Here is a 16,628-nt window from a genome sequence, read left to right on the forward strand (position 1 = left end):
CTCTAAGTACTTTAACACTGTCTCTTCTAGGGAGAAGATTGAGTCGGCCAGTGACTGCTCAGGAACTGACAGTAAGTGCTCAGTGTGAAAAAAAAAAAAAAAAAGGAAAAAAGGGAAGAAGTCTTTCCTATCACTGGCTGTCACTGCTTCCCACTGCTGTCTGTTTGATAGCCACATAAATTAGCTCTTCTTCTCACAATGTTGCTATTTCATTTTTTTTGCTTAATTCTTAAAATGCCTCATACTGTATGTGATCAATGTGCCTCACTCTGCAAGCTTCTTCATATGTGTCAGCTTTTGCTGCTGTGTAACCGGTGCCCATGCTTCTTGTTTTAGCTGGACGATCTAAAAAAAAGAAAGGTAGCTATATGTTCCTGAAGTCTCTGGTACCTGTTCCCTCGTCTCCCCCCCTCTGTGTGTGTCTCCCTGAAGGACTAATCTCCCTCCCAGTTTGGCGTCCTTCAGTTCTCCTTGTTTTCTATCTGTTGAGTGGGAAACCATTTGAGTTGCACTGAATCTTAAACAACAAAATTGTTGTTTCGTCAAGGTTTCCTCTTCCTCTTCTTCTCCTTCTTCTTTTTTTGTGTCTGTTCTGTGTGGATTGATCAGAGTGAGCTGTTGGCAGAAGGCAGAGATTTTCCTTTCAAACATTCAAGAGCAAGAGTGAGGTACAAATGCTGAGCCAGTCGCAAACCTAGAAGAATAAACAGCACTCTCAAAAAATAATTTGCTCTGTGCTCATTTCTGCAGTCATAGGACATTACACTTTCAAATGTTTCAGCTGTACAACCACTCTGTATCCCCTGAACACGTGGCTGTTTTTTGTGAGGGTTTTCTGTTGGAGCTGTTACCCACGTGGAAGAGATGTGGTGACTTAAAGTTGACTTAAAGGTGACTTATGGTTGAACTGACACCCCTTTGTTATCTAATTGTACGTTAACAATGGATTTTTTTTTTTTTTTTTAAATTTTGTGTTTATAATAGATTTGGAGTGAGTATTGCAGGTCTGTTGCAAGGCTCAAGCATCATTTTGTCTTGAGGAGAGTTTCTGTTCAGCGTTAATTTCTGTTCCTGCTAAATACCAGTGAAGCTTCGCAGATTTGCTCCAAATGTTAAAAGCTGAAACTGCTGCGCTTCACACTTGTTCTGTATCGTCTTCTCCTTCAGATCTATCAGACAGTCGTCTGTCCCTCAGAATGATGAAACTGCATATTTTCCCCAGCCAGTCACAGTTGCGTTGAGTCACACTGTTATCTGTGAACAGGCTTTGTGCTTGCAGCTGAAATCAGGACATTCCACTTATTCATCAGAACTGGTGAGGCAGCAGAAACACATTTGGCTAAGGACGACTGCAGGGTTTCGGACGCGCTGCCCACTGCGCTTGTCACATGCCCTTCCATAGCACAGTGTTAAATTGGCTATGGTCAAATGCCCTGCAGCACCTTCCACTCTCATATCCAGGGTTTCTAGGATATCATTCGCACCGCGGAGTAATGCTGCTCTCTCAGTTTCACTTCACCTCTCTCTTACCATGTGGCTTTAATCTCCCCCTTTTAAGGGATAGGTCTACTTTCACGACAGGGTGAAGTGATTTTCTTGGTCTTTCTGAGGTGACTATGCGTCGCTGTGCTGTATAGAACAGTATATAGGACACTGGTCGGGTAGACACTTCTGGAGAGATTTCGGTGTGGCATTTAATAGAAGTCATATTTCACTTTGGTGTAGCATTTTAAATTTTTCAGTGTGTACTTGTCTTGGGAAGCGAATCAAGCACCACAAATGGCTGCTCTGGAGGCCCCACTTTCGGCACCACTTTCTTTGTATCTTTTTGAATACCCGCAGTTTTTTTTTTTTTTTTTTTTTTTTTTTTTTTAAAGTTATGCCTCTAATTCATCTACAAACAAAGAAAAGTAGATCCAGCTCGGATGTTTAATTTATGTGCTGGATACACTTAAACGTTTTTCTTTGTGATATTGGTGGGGAGGGAAATCCTGAATGATGGTAATGACAGTGGAACCTCAGGGCAACTTAAGTTGGAAGTTGACTGCTTCTGAATGTCTGTGGAGGTGTGTGCACTGAAATGTGAAAAACGTTTAACCAAAAGGAGATATTACTATAATGTGTTAGCTATACCGGTGGCATTCAATCATTTGAGGGTAATGGCTTTTTGTGTTGCGGAAGTACTACTTCACAGTTAAAGTCTGAGGGATGGATTTTTATTTTTTTATTTTTTACATTTTTTTTTTATCATGGATGAAAGAAGTAGACTTGAAGCGCAAACCAGAAAACCATTATCTATTAATGATTGACTGCAAGTCTTCTAATTACTATCCCTTTGTCTTGTTTTGCATGATGCGTGTGGCTCGACACCCTAATTACTGTCGCTGAGCATCACATTCATTGTCATTTCAGTGGAATTTGATGTTATTCCTGTTTCAAAAACAGCCCTACTTTTGGACTGTTTGGGGACTCTTTGCAATGAGATACCTGGATCTATTGGAAATACTGCTATGACTATTGATCCTGTTTGTCCTTGAAGCCTTCCCATACTGTTAATCATTGTTAGTCTGTGTGTAAGACCTTAATCCCTACCCCTGTCCTACAGATAGAACTTGTCCTGGATTGCCAACGCCAATTTCTCAGAGCATGGAACATTATTTTGTAAAACTGAAGAGAGTGCATCGCAAGACAGAAAACATGGCAGATCATGTCCTGAATATCACTGAATTCGTTCTGAGTCAGATCAATTTTACTTGATTCAATTCAATTTTTTTTCATGTACCTGGGGGAAAAATTTGCTTTGCAGGCAGGTTTACAACAGATAAAACAAGACAACACGCACACGTAACACCACAACTACAAAAACACAAAGTACATAAAAATAACAGGAAACATGTAACCATATAAAGTGCATAAACAGGGTAAATACTACTCCACAGTGTTTGTCATTCAATAACATTTAGTTCAGAAAATCATAAGGTGTGAATTAATAAAAAGCAATAATAGTTATACTGTAAACCTGTACTTGGATTCGGTAGCCTGAATTGACATCTAGAAGGAGGGAGGTTGAGTTCGCTTCAAGGTCGTGGCAGTTCAGAGAGATGATGGCTTTCTGTGCAGCTTGTTTGCAATAAATGTCTCTCTGCCGTACATAATGTGCACCCATCACCTTGCTAGCATCCCTCACTATCCTATCATTATTTTGTTGTTGTGATACAATCGTTCAAGGGTGAAATTTCACCCGGCAAAATATTCTAGGTCATGGAAGGCCAAGCCTGGGAGTGTCTGGGTTACTGGCTATTGGCACACCCGTCCAATTTCAGTGCCTCTGTCTTGCTCTGCACCCTATTTTTTTTTATTTTGTTGTGTTGTTTTTATTGCTAGTAATAGACATGCCAGACAGATATTCCCTCAAGTATTCATTTTAAAACAAACTTGGGTTCCCCTGCTAGTGGTTTGGGACAACTTCTATCGATTCCAGTGTGATATAAAGGAACCCAAAAGAAAGCTAAGAGAGGAGACATAGAACTGAGATCCTGCTTTTTGATGGACAGCTATGACACCATCTGCTCCCTTGGCCCTAATGCCACCGCCACCCTCAGCAGCCAGCCAGCCAGTCACAGTGTCCCGTCTGCAGATGCAACTCCACCTACAAGGCTTGCAGCAGAACACCAACGCACTGCGGAAGCAGCTCTCTCAGTTACGGGACATGCAGGTGTGTACGACTGTGGATAAAACAGATCTGAAACACCACAGTGCTTTTGGTATTTATGCTCAAATGTGACTGAATGAATTAATTTTTGTGTCTTGTCACACATTGTGTGTGTGTGTGTGTGGGCATGCATGTGTGATAATTTGTACAATGTCAGATAACACTAACCATGTGACTTGCCATGTCCCAGCTGGAGAACCAGGACTCCGTCTTGTCCCTGCTGAGGCAGACGGAGTCTGAGCTGAGCCTCATGATGCTCGATGCCATGCGCACCCAGGAGGACCCTCTCCAGAGACAGCGCCTCCTGGTGGAGGAAGAGAGACTGAAATACCTCAACCAGGAGGAGCTGCTCATCCAGCAGCTGCAGTGAGCCTGGAACAGAATCACTTTATTTGACAAGCACAGTAAATGTAGAGGAATTTATCTTGGTTGCATTTGCGCATTTATTGGTACAAAGACATCGACAGTGTATTGTTTCACACTACATACTGACACACTCAGTGCAAGGACAATAGAACCTCACATACAGCGCAAACACAAGATTATAACTTTACAGAAACGGAGAGTAAAGTGCAATAAATGAGGTGCAGTAATCAGGTGCCCATACTTAAAAAGGACCCTGACATAGGAACACTAATTTGAAACCATAGCTTTACTTATAGTATAGTGAAGTTTATTGTCACTTTCATTAGTTGTCTGCTCTCAAGTCAAGATGAATGTGGTGTATGATGTTCATACAATCTTTGTAAAGCAATATGGTAGTCCTGGCTGATGAAACTGCAGTTACCATGTTTTTCTACGATATACGGTACCTGTGATTCCTAAATTGTAGCTGTTCATGATTCTTAAGAAGAATAGAGACACAGATTCATTGACAGTTAATACTAAACATCACCTCATACTGAAATTCAGATGGCTTTGATAATTGTTGTAGGCGTTGTAGTTAAAAGGGGTTGATAAAAACAAATGAAAAAATGTCTGTTAGGTGGGTTGGTTTAAAGTCTAGTGATATGAGTCTGTGTTCCTCAGTGACCTGGAGAAGTCAGTGGAGGAGCTGCAGAAGAATTCGTCCGTCAACCACGGCCTGGTGACTGAGCAGGATGTGGAGCAGAAAAGCAAGGAGCTGAGGATGCTGGGGGAGACACTAACCGAGCTCAAGAGTAAGCATTTTGGGATTACCTCCTGTGTGTGCAGAGATTCATTGTTACCTCTTTCACTCTGTTTGTGTGCGCTTGCTTGTGTCCATACCCTGTAACAGCCAAGTGTGTTTACTTCAGTGAGTTTGCGCCCCAGTCAGTCTGCTTTCTCCTCAGCCACAGCCATTCACCAGCTCCCACCGCTGCCTCCAACACTGCAGACTGTGCTGCCTGCTCTAAGCTTGAATTGTCACGAATGCTTAATTCACCTAGTATTATTTAAGCTGACTTTGCTACAAACACTCACCATCCAAATTGTACCGGGCAACCTCTATTGTAGCTTTCCAATGGTGCTGTATACCTCTTTTGCCAGCTCAGTATTCCCTGGCATATTCCTTTCATTTGTCTTACCTGCCACATCCTCCCATGGCACTGTAAGCTCCGTTAAAAAGAAAATAAAAATAAAAAAAATATTAGTGACAGCATCTTCTGATTCCTTAGATAGATCTGAATGCTGATACATTCTGCTAATACCTGACTGAATACTAAATATTGCTGGCACAGTGCATCAGGATTTCTCAGATTTGCATGATCTTTAAGCAACAGCACATGAGTAACTTACTAAAAATACTCAGATACCTTCCTTGAATTAATGGATTATTCACCTGGGCGTTGCTCCAATACTTGATATTCATTATCAGCCTTTCATGTAGGGTTGGTTTCCTTTTAGCTCAAATTGGTATAATTTATCGTTTTCTAAATATTCCGAATTTTTGTGTCTTAAATTAATGGTGACACAATGAAAATAGGTGCAAATACTGAAATTCCTTAAAGCTGTGTTAATCAAAATTGCCAAAGAGACAATTCACGTGAGAATCATTTACACTTAACTGACAAGCGCATCATTTGATGGTTGAGTCTGCATGGTTATCTTTGTCAGCTGACTCACTGATTAATTAAGAGCTTACTGCTCCACAGTTTTCAGTTAAGTCTCGTTTTTGCAATTACAATTATTGCAGCTGTAACTTACTCACATGGAAGTCAGTCCCCAGCTAAAGACTACAACCTCTTACTCAGAAAAGTAGTGATACTCCTAAAACCTAATGAAGTACAATAACTACAGTAGTTCTTACCAGTTCGTTTGCGTCTCTGCCCGGGGGACAGGTCATAGTTCAGCAGTATTAAATTCTGTGTGCTTATGCTATGAAACATCCGACATTAATATTTATGAATTCTCTATTGCGGTAATTGATATTCATGAGGGTTCCGTTTAGCCTTATGTCCTGCAACTTTAACCTATATACTTTCACTCTCAAACATGAATATTTATAAGCACGTCTGTGGACCTCGGCGATCTCATTATTATACCGTGCAGGCTGACCACTCCTGGTTGTCCACCCAGCACCTACAAATGCAACATTATGCTTTGATTCAGAATTTTAGGGGTGGCTAATCAGTTTTCAGGGTTGAGTAAGTGCAAAATAGTGCACCGTCTGGAGATGGAGCAGAGTGGTTTGATGCTGTCACACGGGAATCATCAAGGTCATCTCGCAATGTGGAGCATTGGCGGGGGTGCGGAGACTACACTGGGACTCAGCAGGGGGTGTGACAGTGTGCACACACACACAAAAGAGCGGCTTGAAGCATGTTTAACAAATAGGAAAATCACCATAATCTTGCTGATTTTGAATGGTGCCTTTGATTTTCTACCTCTTGTGTAAAGGCATAGTTAGTTGAAAAATGTGCACACACAGAAAATACAGGCACATGGATACACACACCTGCGCTCCTTATTTATGTTATTCGTCCTTTGTTTCTGCTGCTCCATGCATCCAGCATCCCCTTCTTTCATTTGACCTACCTCCAGTGAATCCACCCTATCTCGGCATGACAGGAAAATCCACTGTCTTCAAAGAGCTGTGACAGTAACAGCATCCTGTCTTCCCTTTATGTCTTTTCTGCCATAATTTCCATTACCTTCCCTTTTGCCTCCCTTGCTCTCCACATCCACTCTCCCATGTATCATCACGGCACATCCCTTGATGTACTTCTCTCTTTTCATCCGTCTGTATTTTTCTCTCTCCTGCTGGTTCCCCCACCCCCATCTCCCCTCCCTACCCTCACATCACTCTTTCCTGTCCAGACCAGTTCCCCAGCTTGCAGAGTAAGATGCGGGTGGTGCTGAGGGTGGAGGTTGAGGCTGTAAAGTTCCTAAAGGAGGAGCCTCACCGGCTGGACGCCCTGCTGAAGCGCTGCAACACCATGACTGACGCGCTCAGCACACTACGCAGGTATACGGCTTCAAACGCACCTCGTCACTCTTCAGTTGTCACAAAAAAAATGTCTTAAATAAAGCAGGTCAGCTTACGTAGCCCACTCTCCTGTTTTAGACCTGTCATCATAGTCTCACTGAGTTTCAGCTGTAATTGTGACTCTCTGTAAGCCTGTTCTGCAATCAGTCTTCTACTTATAGATCAAAGTTCTGGCTGTGTCACTGTAGACAATGTGAATTCTGAATAAAATAACCCAGGCTGTTACTGTTTTGGGATATTGGAAATGCAAATAAGGGAATTTCTTTAGCATTGTGCTGAGATGTACAGGTTGGAGGCTTCAGCTGAATTACATCAAGTGAAAGTAAAACTGCAAAAAAATAGATATTTATTTTAAAAAATCCTGCTCTATGGTTATATATGTAAGATACTAGATTCTAAATCACTGGGATCAAATATTGTTGGTTAGAAATAAAACAGTAATGTGTGGAAATTTCAAAGCTGTTTTGTTAGATATGATTAGGCTGTACATTGTGTCTAGTCTGTTTTAGATTTTTGTGATAGGATATTCAGATGCAGTCATGCTTCACAATGTAGTATATACAAACCTAAAAATATAGTTTGTTTGTAAAATCATTGTTTATTTGACAAACTGTTATTTCTGGGTAGTTAGAATGTAATTTAACTGCAGTTTCAGAACTGTCCCTCTAACACTGTCTAGGACCTTCATACTCTCCTGTGTGTATTGTAGTGTATTGTATCCCCCCTTTATGTACAGACAAGTCACAGAGGGAGTGTGGAAGGGCCCCGAGGACCTCTCCAGCCAGCCACAGAAGAAGACAGATGACATGGGGCGGAGCTCTGACCTGGATATCCTCAACAGTCCTCCTCTGAGTCTCAATGACCTGAGCAGCAGTGCCGGCCTGGCCAACTGGATGCCCATGTCAAGCGGTGACACAGACACCTCGGGCCCTGAGCAGGACATCCAGACCTCGATGAGCTTTAGGAATCGGGCTCTCGATGACTTACCAACCCGCCGTCCGGCTGATAAATGTGTGTCAGCTGAAGTCAGACTGGTAATAAACTGTTTATTTGAATAGTGCGTGTGTTTGGGACCTGCATTTTTCTTCATCTTTGGATGACATTCATGCACATAATCCAGAGCTCAATGTACATCATTCAACACTGAGTGCAAATTCGTCAGCCTTAGCCAGATGGCAGATTTCCATATGCATTTGCGCATAGGTTTTAAGTACATTTTAAGTCAGCATCAAAAGGTAAACAACTGCTTTTATCTCTGTGACAAACACAGACAGCACAACACATGTATGTGTGAACATGCCTGAGCCATTTGTGTTTCTGTATCTGTGCCTGTATCCCTATCCGTTTGTAGAAGTTTGTGGCATGTTATCATTAGTATATTTGCCTGTATCTGTGTACATGTCAGGCGGCAGAACGGGACTGGGAGGAGAAGCGAGCCAGCTTGACCCAGTTCAGTGCCCAGGACATCAACCGGTTGCTGGAAGAGACCCAGGCTGAGCTGATGAAGGCCATCCCGGACCTGGACTTTGCTGCCAGACACATCAACAAGCCAGCCGTGCCCCCCAAGCCTCAGATCACCATCCCAATTACCTCGACCACAGCCACCTCTCCTGCAGCTGGGACCACTGGCACCGCTGCCACGAACACCACCACCACCACGCCCAGCGGGGACCCGCAGCCTGGCAAGGTGCAGATGGCCGCGCAGAAGCTGAACAGTATGGATGGAGCGGGTTCACGTCGAGGGTCCAGTGAGTAACATTTTTCACTACTGTCTGTGAAGTTTCCAACTAAAGCCTGGATTTTCCTTTCATATAAAATGATTATGTCTCTTGGCAAAAATAAATTCAGTAGTTTTTTATTCTAGGTTACAGCAGCGATTTTCTTTTTTTTCTACAGTAAAGGTCTGTTTGGCACTGTGCCCTCTTTTAAACTGCAAGACTGTTTGTGGCCTGACTGAGTAGCTGCCTTTTGTATTATTTGCGACAGTGTTGGCTAGATCTTAGCATGCTCTAGCTGTACTAAGTCTCTGTATTGTTGCTGCTGTGTGTGTGTACAGCGGAGCTCAGTGTGGCCAGGTACCGTACAGAGAAGCCCTCCAAGTCCCCGCCTCCACCCCCACCTCGCCGCAGCTTCCCATCAGCACACGGCCTCACCACCAACCGCACCGGGGAGGTCATTGTCACCACCAAGAATATGAAGGTGAGATATAGTAGGTTCAGTTGGGGGTACCTAATTGCATCCCAGGACATAAATAAGCTACTGACTCAACTTTAAATACAGTCTCACAGCAAAAACAGGCGTGTAACCATTTTGGACCTATAACTTAAGAAACCAGGCTCTTTAATATGTACAATAAGCCATATTTTAAGGTTGGTCTCAGATACAGGAAAAGCAACTCATGCTGTAGAACTGAAGAGTAAATTCCTCTTTGCTTTCAACCCATCTCAAACCTCTCTGACTCTCCATGGAGAAACTTCCTTTGAGTTCTTTCAAGCATCAGGTAGCTTTCACTTTTGTCTTCAGGACAGCCTAAATTCATCCACCGCACTCCACAGCTGCTCCATTGGGTTTTAAGTCTCTGTGCTGTGCAGACCATCAGAGAAACTAAAGTTACTGCCATGTTGCTGCAGTCTTCTTGAGATGATGCATCATTTATGGCCTTATGCATTATCCATATGCAGTCACAATAAGATGGCTTTCACGTGTGATTTTTTTCATACTCTCCATTAAAACATACACCCACTTAATAATAAATACCAAAGGTATTTCTTTTCCCTCATAATTTTATATTAAAACCCGGTAACTTTCAACTTTCCTGGAAAAGTACCATTTGGTGTAGCTTCATAAAATGTGTAATATAAATAAATAAATATCAAACAATCCCACATCCATTTCTCCTGCCATATAAATCCTGTAACTTCACAACTTTCAAAGTGACAGTAGCAACACGGGACATTTGTTTGTCCTCTGGACTGGTGACAGAATATCCTCCTCTGCTTCCTGCACTCCACTACCTGCTCTAATAACACATGGTAGTGGAGGTCATGGAGGAGGTGAGCGGTCCAGTTCTTCTGATTCACTTTCCAGATTTTGTTACAGTCCATCCCGCCCTCTATTGAACAGTCCCTCCCTGCCTAATGTCCTGCCACAACATCCTGTTTGAGTCGTCAAATTACAGAGGCAATGCGCAGCCAAAACACCACCAGTAGCAGCCTGTATTACTGACACCAGACAGGCTGTATCCATGGATTTATGCTGTTTACACTTAATTCTAAACTGCCATTATCATGTTTCAGCAAAAACTCGGGATTTGTCGGACCTGGAAGCGTTTTTTGTTTTGATGATCATGTGCTCACTACAGATTAATCTTCTTGTTCTCGGCTGACAGGAGGGAAACCCCAGTGTGATCTTATGCTGTTGTGTATCCCATCCACTTGATGGCTCTGCGATGTCCTTCAGCACAGCAGCACAATGTTACTATTACTTATGGCTCGACTGTTGGCTTGAACGAGTGCTGCCACGGTGCTCTGACCTCTCCCATCAATAAAGCATTTTCACCGACAGTTGTTTTTTTTTGTTTAGTGTAAAATTATTGATAGACTACAAACAGTGACGTGTATGAAAATCCCAAGAGGTCAACTGCTTGACTGTCACTCAAAGTTGCTCATATCATGCCGTTTGCTAAGGCATTGTCAAACAGTAACTAAATCTCTTGACCTATGTGCATGATTCATAAATTGAGTCACAGCCACATGACTCACTGTCTAGAGTGAGTTATTTGCATGCATGAAATATAAGAATTTAGAAACAGTCACCTAGGAGGGCTTTGTAATTCTCAAAATACTAATTTAAAGATAATGTGTGGTTGATTTCAGAGGTGGTTAAATACAATGGAAGTTATAAGTAATTGCACCATGTAAACTTTCCTCTGACAAGTGAAAATTTTTTAACATCTTTATCTTGCTCAAAGCAGGAAGAGGATGGAGACATACCTAAAACTCTGGTGAAGTTGAGGCGGACGCCCTCTGACACCCCCCGACCTGCCTCTACCCCTCCTGTCATCGCAGCCTCAGCCATCCAAGATGAAGACGACGAGGAGAAGATTATAGCTGAGCTAGAGGTATTATGATACAGAATTTCATTATTTGGTTGGGAGGTGTCATAAATTACTCTGAATAAGATGCAATTTGTTTGTTTATGTGGTTGCTGATTTTATTTACGAATGCAATCTGCCATATCAATGTCATAACATGTGTTTGCCACACTCTTCCATGCAACAACTCACGTCACAGATATTTGAGAGAGCCTCTGTAAAAGATCCCTCTTGTAATAAATGGTCCAACACCCTACCAAGGGCCACCCCTACCCCCCCTGCACATTTGGGTGCTTTGGAAAAAAGGTAAACTTGAAACTGCCACTATCACACTTATAGCCGTACTCCTCTGCCTTGTCTGTGGACTTGCTTCTTTTTCCACTGCTTGTCCTCTTGCCCTTCATTTCCCTCTTTCATTTAACACTGTATTACTGAAGCTTCAGCTGAAAGAACTACTAATTTGCCAATTAGTGTCAGGAATTCACTCGATGACTTCAATCACCGATAGTGATTTATTTGTGAGCATTCTGACCTTTGATATCAAAGACCTCTTCTGTCTACCATTTGTACAGAACCCATTCACATCCTCTTGCACTAAATCAATGCAAAACATCAGTGAAAAGGGTTTCAAAAAAGACACACACGGAAGAACTTATTTAATATCAATAGGTGAGAATTCAATTTATTAAATTTAATTCACTATAATGATTTTAGTCACCAGTGTGTGGTTGTTAGACAGACATACTGAACACTTCATGCACTGACCTCTCCTAAGACCAGTGCATGCATGCTACTGATAGCAGAGAATACAATAACATAATACATATGCATTCAATATTCAGTACTTTATACACATTCAAGCAGGATGTGCACTCAAGCAGTATGGCATATAGTATCATTGCATCTCTAGAGGGGAGTGTAGTGAGTGGCTTCTGTGCAGTGTGTGTCAGTCCAGTGTTTTATAAGGTAGTTATACTGATTTCACTGAACTTCTCTTTCTAACCTTGCTAACAGTTCTTCTCCTGCATCGACTTGCAGCGGGCCTCCTGAGAGCTCTGATGCACTGTACACAAGATGATCTTTGTACAAACGTTTGGGAAACTTGCGCTTGACTGTGTTTAATTTTATAAGCCCATGATGTAGATACATTGTGCAATCATACGATCTTGCTATTGACAATTTTGAGTGAGTCAGCGTGGGCTGAAGCAGTCACACAGGGCTAGAGTAGATAATGTATTTAGACTTGCCTTGCAGAATGAAAGCGATGACTAAAGTACCTGACAGCCCTAATGACGTATTTTTAGCTGAGTAAAAGGTCTTGTTTTTGTTGGAATTATCACACAAACAGCTCTTAGCAGGTAGATGTCAAAATAAAGGATAGTAAGGGGGAGCAGGGTAAGGGGGGTAAGGAGATTTTCAGGTTCCCAGCTGCAGACGGAAATAGTTCTAGATGCTTCAAATTCTGATTTTTTTTTTTCTTACTAAAGGTATTTAAGGCACTATGCTCTCATTAAAATTGCATTCTTGCCAACAATGATTAATGTCAGTCGAATGAGAAGATGATGGCTTCCAATATTCTCCCTTAAAGTCATATTTCCCTATTGCAGAACATTTTCATTTATCAGTGCAATATAAAAATTCATGAATGGTCAAGTACCAAAATTGAGCACTCTGTCATTTCCTTGGTGTTTTTTGAGAATCTAGTTGAAAAATCATATTTCAGACATCTGCAAAGACAGGGGGCAAGGAAAAGTATATTTAGACAGTGTTATTCCTCAGTTTTCCAAGGTCATTCTTTGGAAGATATCATTTTGTCTGTCAAAGTTACTAATATTGGACACCGGAGAAAAAGCACAAATACTGGTGGTGACAGCAAATCCCCTGGACAGCTAATTTTGGAGGCTGATTGCTTTAGAACTTCTATAAAAGTATACGCATTGAAAAGTGAACACTGGTGTCTGGGATGGTGTGACTTTGCTCAGGTTAATCGCGGCAAAATAACTCATTGAAATGACTCAGACAGTGCCACTAATGTTCGATATTTCTCCCTGCACCCACAGAATGCCAGTAACTCCCCAGGCCCAACCAAGGGACCGCAGCCCACCGTGGCAGCCAGGCTCAAACACCTGCAACAGGGCAGCCTGGAGAGGCCCAAAACCCGCAAGCAGAAAGAGGATTTCCCCAAGGTCCAGGGCCAGCAGCAGGTATTCCACTTCTAAAACAGCCACCTCTGACGCTAACATCTGACCCCCCTATCTGCTCTCCACTCTGCGGTAACTCCAAAGGAGGTTTTACCCCCCTGCGACTCCTGGGAAATGAGGAAAAAAAAAAAAAAAAAACTGTACCAGACAATAGAGATTACATGAAAGGAGAGAGGAAATATCTACAAAAATCTTGATTTTTCAACAACAGTTCTTGATGTGTGTTTTGACATTTAAGTTCCTGGATCTAACCTAGCTTGCTTAGAGAACACCTTTTTGTCGTGCAAGTATGTTGGTGTTTTGATTTTCTGAGGAAGGTCTTGGTTGTGCTTGTGACCGATAGAACTTGTAGCTGTACGATAATAGTCAGACCTATACGACTCCATGTTTGCCGACAATGTGCTACAAAATTTCCAATAATGCCACAGAATGATCTCGCATCTCAAAGTCAAACTGCTGATCTTCCATTGTGATCCAGCCATGTTTTCTATCCTCATTCATCCTCTTCCTCTCTCCCCTTATGCATCAGAGAAGTACCACACGCTGTTCTTTTTGTATTGATCATGGTGTAAATCCCAAAGTTGGCAGGCAGTACTCCATCAGAGCCCTTGGATAGTATTTCAGTAAGTTAATGTAGCAAGTGGTATTGGACAACGGGCAGTATTGAGCTTCCAAGGTCTAGCATCCCAGCCATTATCAAGACGCCAACCCATTAAGTTAGATTGCTTAGACTGTCCTCCAACAGAACTGATGCTACAAAACATTATGCAAAATGATGAGGGTGAAGCACAAGTTCAAAGTTTACCTGTAAAGAGAAAAAAAAAGTTATTTTTGTAGAGGGGTTTTGAAATAGCAGGTCAAATGTGCTTTTCGACTCAAAGGAAAAACCCGCCTTGTGTTTACAAATCAAACAAAGAGAAAAATGCAAAGACAAAGAAAAGTGCTGGACGGTGAAGGAAGAACACAATAGACGTCCGAGGCTTGGTACTTGCCTGGTGAACTCTCAAGCACTCCTCTCGAATGTGAAGCTCCTCTCTTCTTATCTACTCCTGCAGACACTTCAAGCTGCTTCTGACATGCTGAGTGGAACAGCCTTGACCCACCCTTGGCAACGTTCCTCTAAAAAGAGCTGCAGAAAATGCTCAGAGAGAGGCAGCGATAACACCGCGAGCCACTCGTTCTCAGTGAGGGAGCACCTTAGCCACTCACCCCAATCCCCTCATTTCTCTCAATGGTCATAATCATCTTCTCCGTTAGTTAGCTCCTAGATACCAGTGGTACATTTGGGCCAGTTTCATGATGGCTTGTTGAAGTTCAAAGGGTTCCACTCAACTTGAAATAGAGCCCACACTTACCGAGAGTTCAACTTACAAACAGTTTTTTTTTTTTTTTTCACCCATCCAACTTACCTTATCTGTGCCGGATGCTTAGAAAAATTCATTTCCGAGCTTCTCAAGGTTTTGGTTTTTTGTTGTTGTTTTTTTTTTCCCCAGACACTCATAAAACTGCCTCATTCGTAGGAGCTAGGGAAATGGGGACTTCTGTCGAGACTTGTGACACGATCACGTCAGAGGCTGTGACTTCTCAGAAAGGGCGGCGTCCTTGACAATGCCTCCTATTAGCATTAACAATAATTAGCACATGGCTAGCATGGCTGACCTCCGTGTGACACTGCGTTGCCATCTGGGCAAGCATGGCACTGCCCCCGGACTGCGACATTACTATTCATGACTACTGTTCATGACAATTTGTGTTTATTGCTGTTGTCAAAATCAGCTCAAATGTGCAATATTTATGCCTCCAAGTGCCCCCTATCTCCTTTCATTGTTTTTTTGTTTTTTTTTTTCCTCCTCACATCTAATAAGCCTGCTGAAACTGATTATTCAAATTATTCTAGAAATCCACAAGAACTTTTCTGGTATAACTCACACTCTTGTATAGCATAGTATACAGAAACGAATAATCTATCAGGTAATGTCATCAAGACAGTGCATTATAGTTTATTCTCTGTAATCAGTACAAGCAAAAACACCTTTTACTTATTTTCATGATTATGATTATGACTGATTATTTTTCACTGGTTCAACATCAGTCAGACATAAACATATCTCTGTCATTCTGTACACTATATTGTATTCTATGGGTCAGATGAAACCCCATGTAAATGATCTAATGCAGTTAATGATGTTAAGAGCGCTCCTTTCACTGAAACACACAAAAAAACAAGTTTCAGTCGTTTTTTTTGTACTGCAGTATTGTGCGATTTCAGGCAGCGAGAAACAGCTGCAGCCATCTCACTCACTGTAATTTCCTTTTTATCTTTATTTTTCACTCCTTTCTGTAGCGGGTTAAGGATGCAGTCTCACGCGTTGCCTGTGTCAAGATCAGCGGAGTGGTGTAATGTGGGTATAATGTGTGTGTTTGCCTCGGGCAAATGAATGCACTTGGATTATGAGAATGTTTGTTGACAAAACTTGGAATCTAGTCCAGTAACCAGAGGCTATTAGACTACAGAACAGCATCCATCTGGACGAACTGCCAAAATGATATGACCAAGTCCTACAAAATTTATCTCAAAAGCACAGATTTTTGTTAACCTTTTGTTGTCATTTTTATCGAATAGGGAGAGTGATCCGGGATGCTGTTAAGTGACTGTTATTATCTGCTCGCATCTAAAAATAGGAACGAATTACAAGTTGATGGAAATGTTGCTGCTTTACTGCATGGAGAGAGGCAGTACACTTTATACCCTAAATCCCCTGTGAGCATGGCTGGTGCACACGTCTCCTCTAGTCCTTGTGTTTCTGCGAGTGCTCGGAGAGCCACAGATGTACCAGTGTCACCCCTGAGGCAAGAAGGTACACTGTGTCACCAGAAACTGTTTTCCCTTATCCCTTTGCATTTGACTCAAGTCGCTGTCAACCTTGGAATCTTCCTTCCTGTGCAGCCTTCCTTAGCACAGACAATATGAGCATTGAGGGGCTTTCAATAGCCTTTTAAGAGTATTGTATTTAAGCCACCCATTTTTTCCCAGACATCGCGGCAATCCCTTTATCCTCACCACCCACAAAAAAAAAATCCCTCTTCATCTAATCACTTGGAGCCAAAACTGTGACTTTAATCTTATCCTTTGCAAAGTGGCATTCATGCCCTGCGGACTCTATACACACAGTG

At 42.1% G+C, this 16,628-nt stretch overlaps 1 protein-coding gene across 1 annotated transcript in view; it reads left to right on the forward strand.

Annotated features, from left to right (window-relative positions):
- srcin1b (SRC kinase signaling inhibitor 1b) overlaps nucleotides 1–16,628 on the forward strand; it is a 49,950-nt gene that overhangs the window by 29,608 nt on the left and 3,714 nt on the right. The window contains exons 8-18 of the mRNA XM_030078361.1: nucleotides 31–71; nucleotides 337–360; nucleotides 3,555–3,715; nucleotides 3,903–4,078; nucleotides 4,742–4,872; nucleotides 6,992–7,139; nucleotides 7,897–8,194; nucleotides 8,566–8,908; nucleotides 9,217–9,359; nucleotides 11,131–11,280; nucleotides 13,314–13,457. Of these exons, the coding sequence (XP_029934221.1) occupies nucleotides 31–71; nucleotides 337–360; nucleotides 3,555–3,715; nucleotides 3,903–4,078; nucleotides 4,742–4,872; nucleotides 6,992–7,139; nucleotides 7,897–8,194; nucleotides 8,566–8,908; nucleotides 9,217–9,359; nucleotides 11,131–11,280; nucleotides 13,314–13,457 (1,759 nt within the window). The remainder of the gene's footprint in view (nucleotides 1–30; nucleotides 72–336; nucleotides 361–3,554; nucleotides 3,716–3,902; nucleotides 4,079–4,741; nucleotides 4,873–6,991; nucleotides 7,140–7,896; nucleotides 8,195–8,565; nucleotides 8,909–9,216; nucleotides 9,360–11,130; nucleotides 11,281–13,313; nucleotides 13,458–16,628) is intronic.

The sequence above is a fragment of the Myripristis murdjan genome, chromosome 19 (assembly GCF_902150065.1).
Source record: "Myripristis murdjan chromosome 19, fMyrMur1.1, whole genome shotgun sequence".
NCBI lineage: Eukaryota > Metazoa > Chordata > Actinopteri > Holocentriformes > Holocentridae > Myripristis > Myripristis murdjan.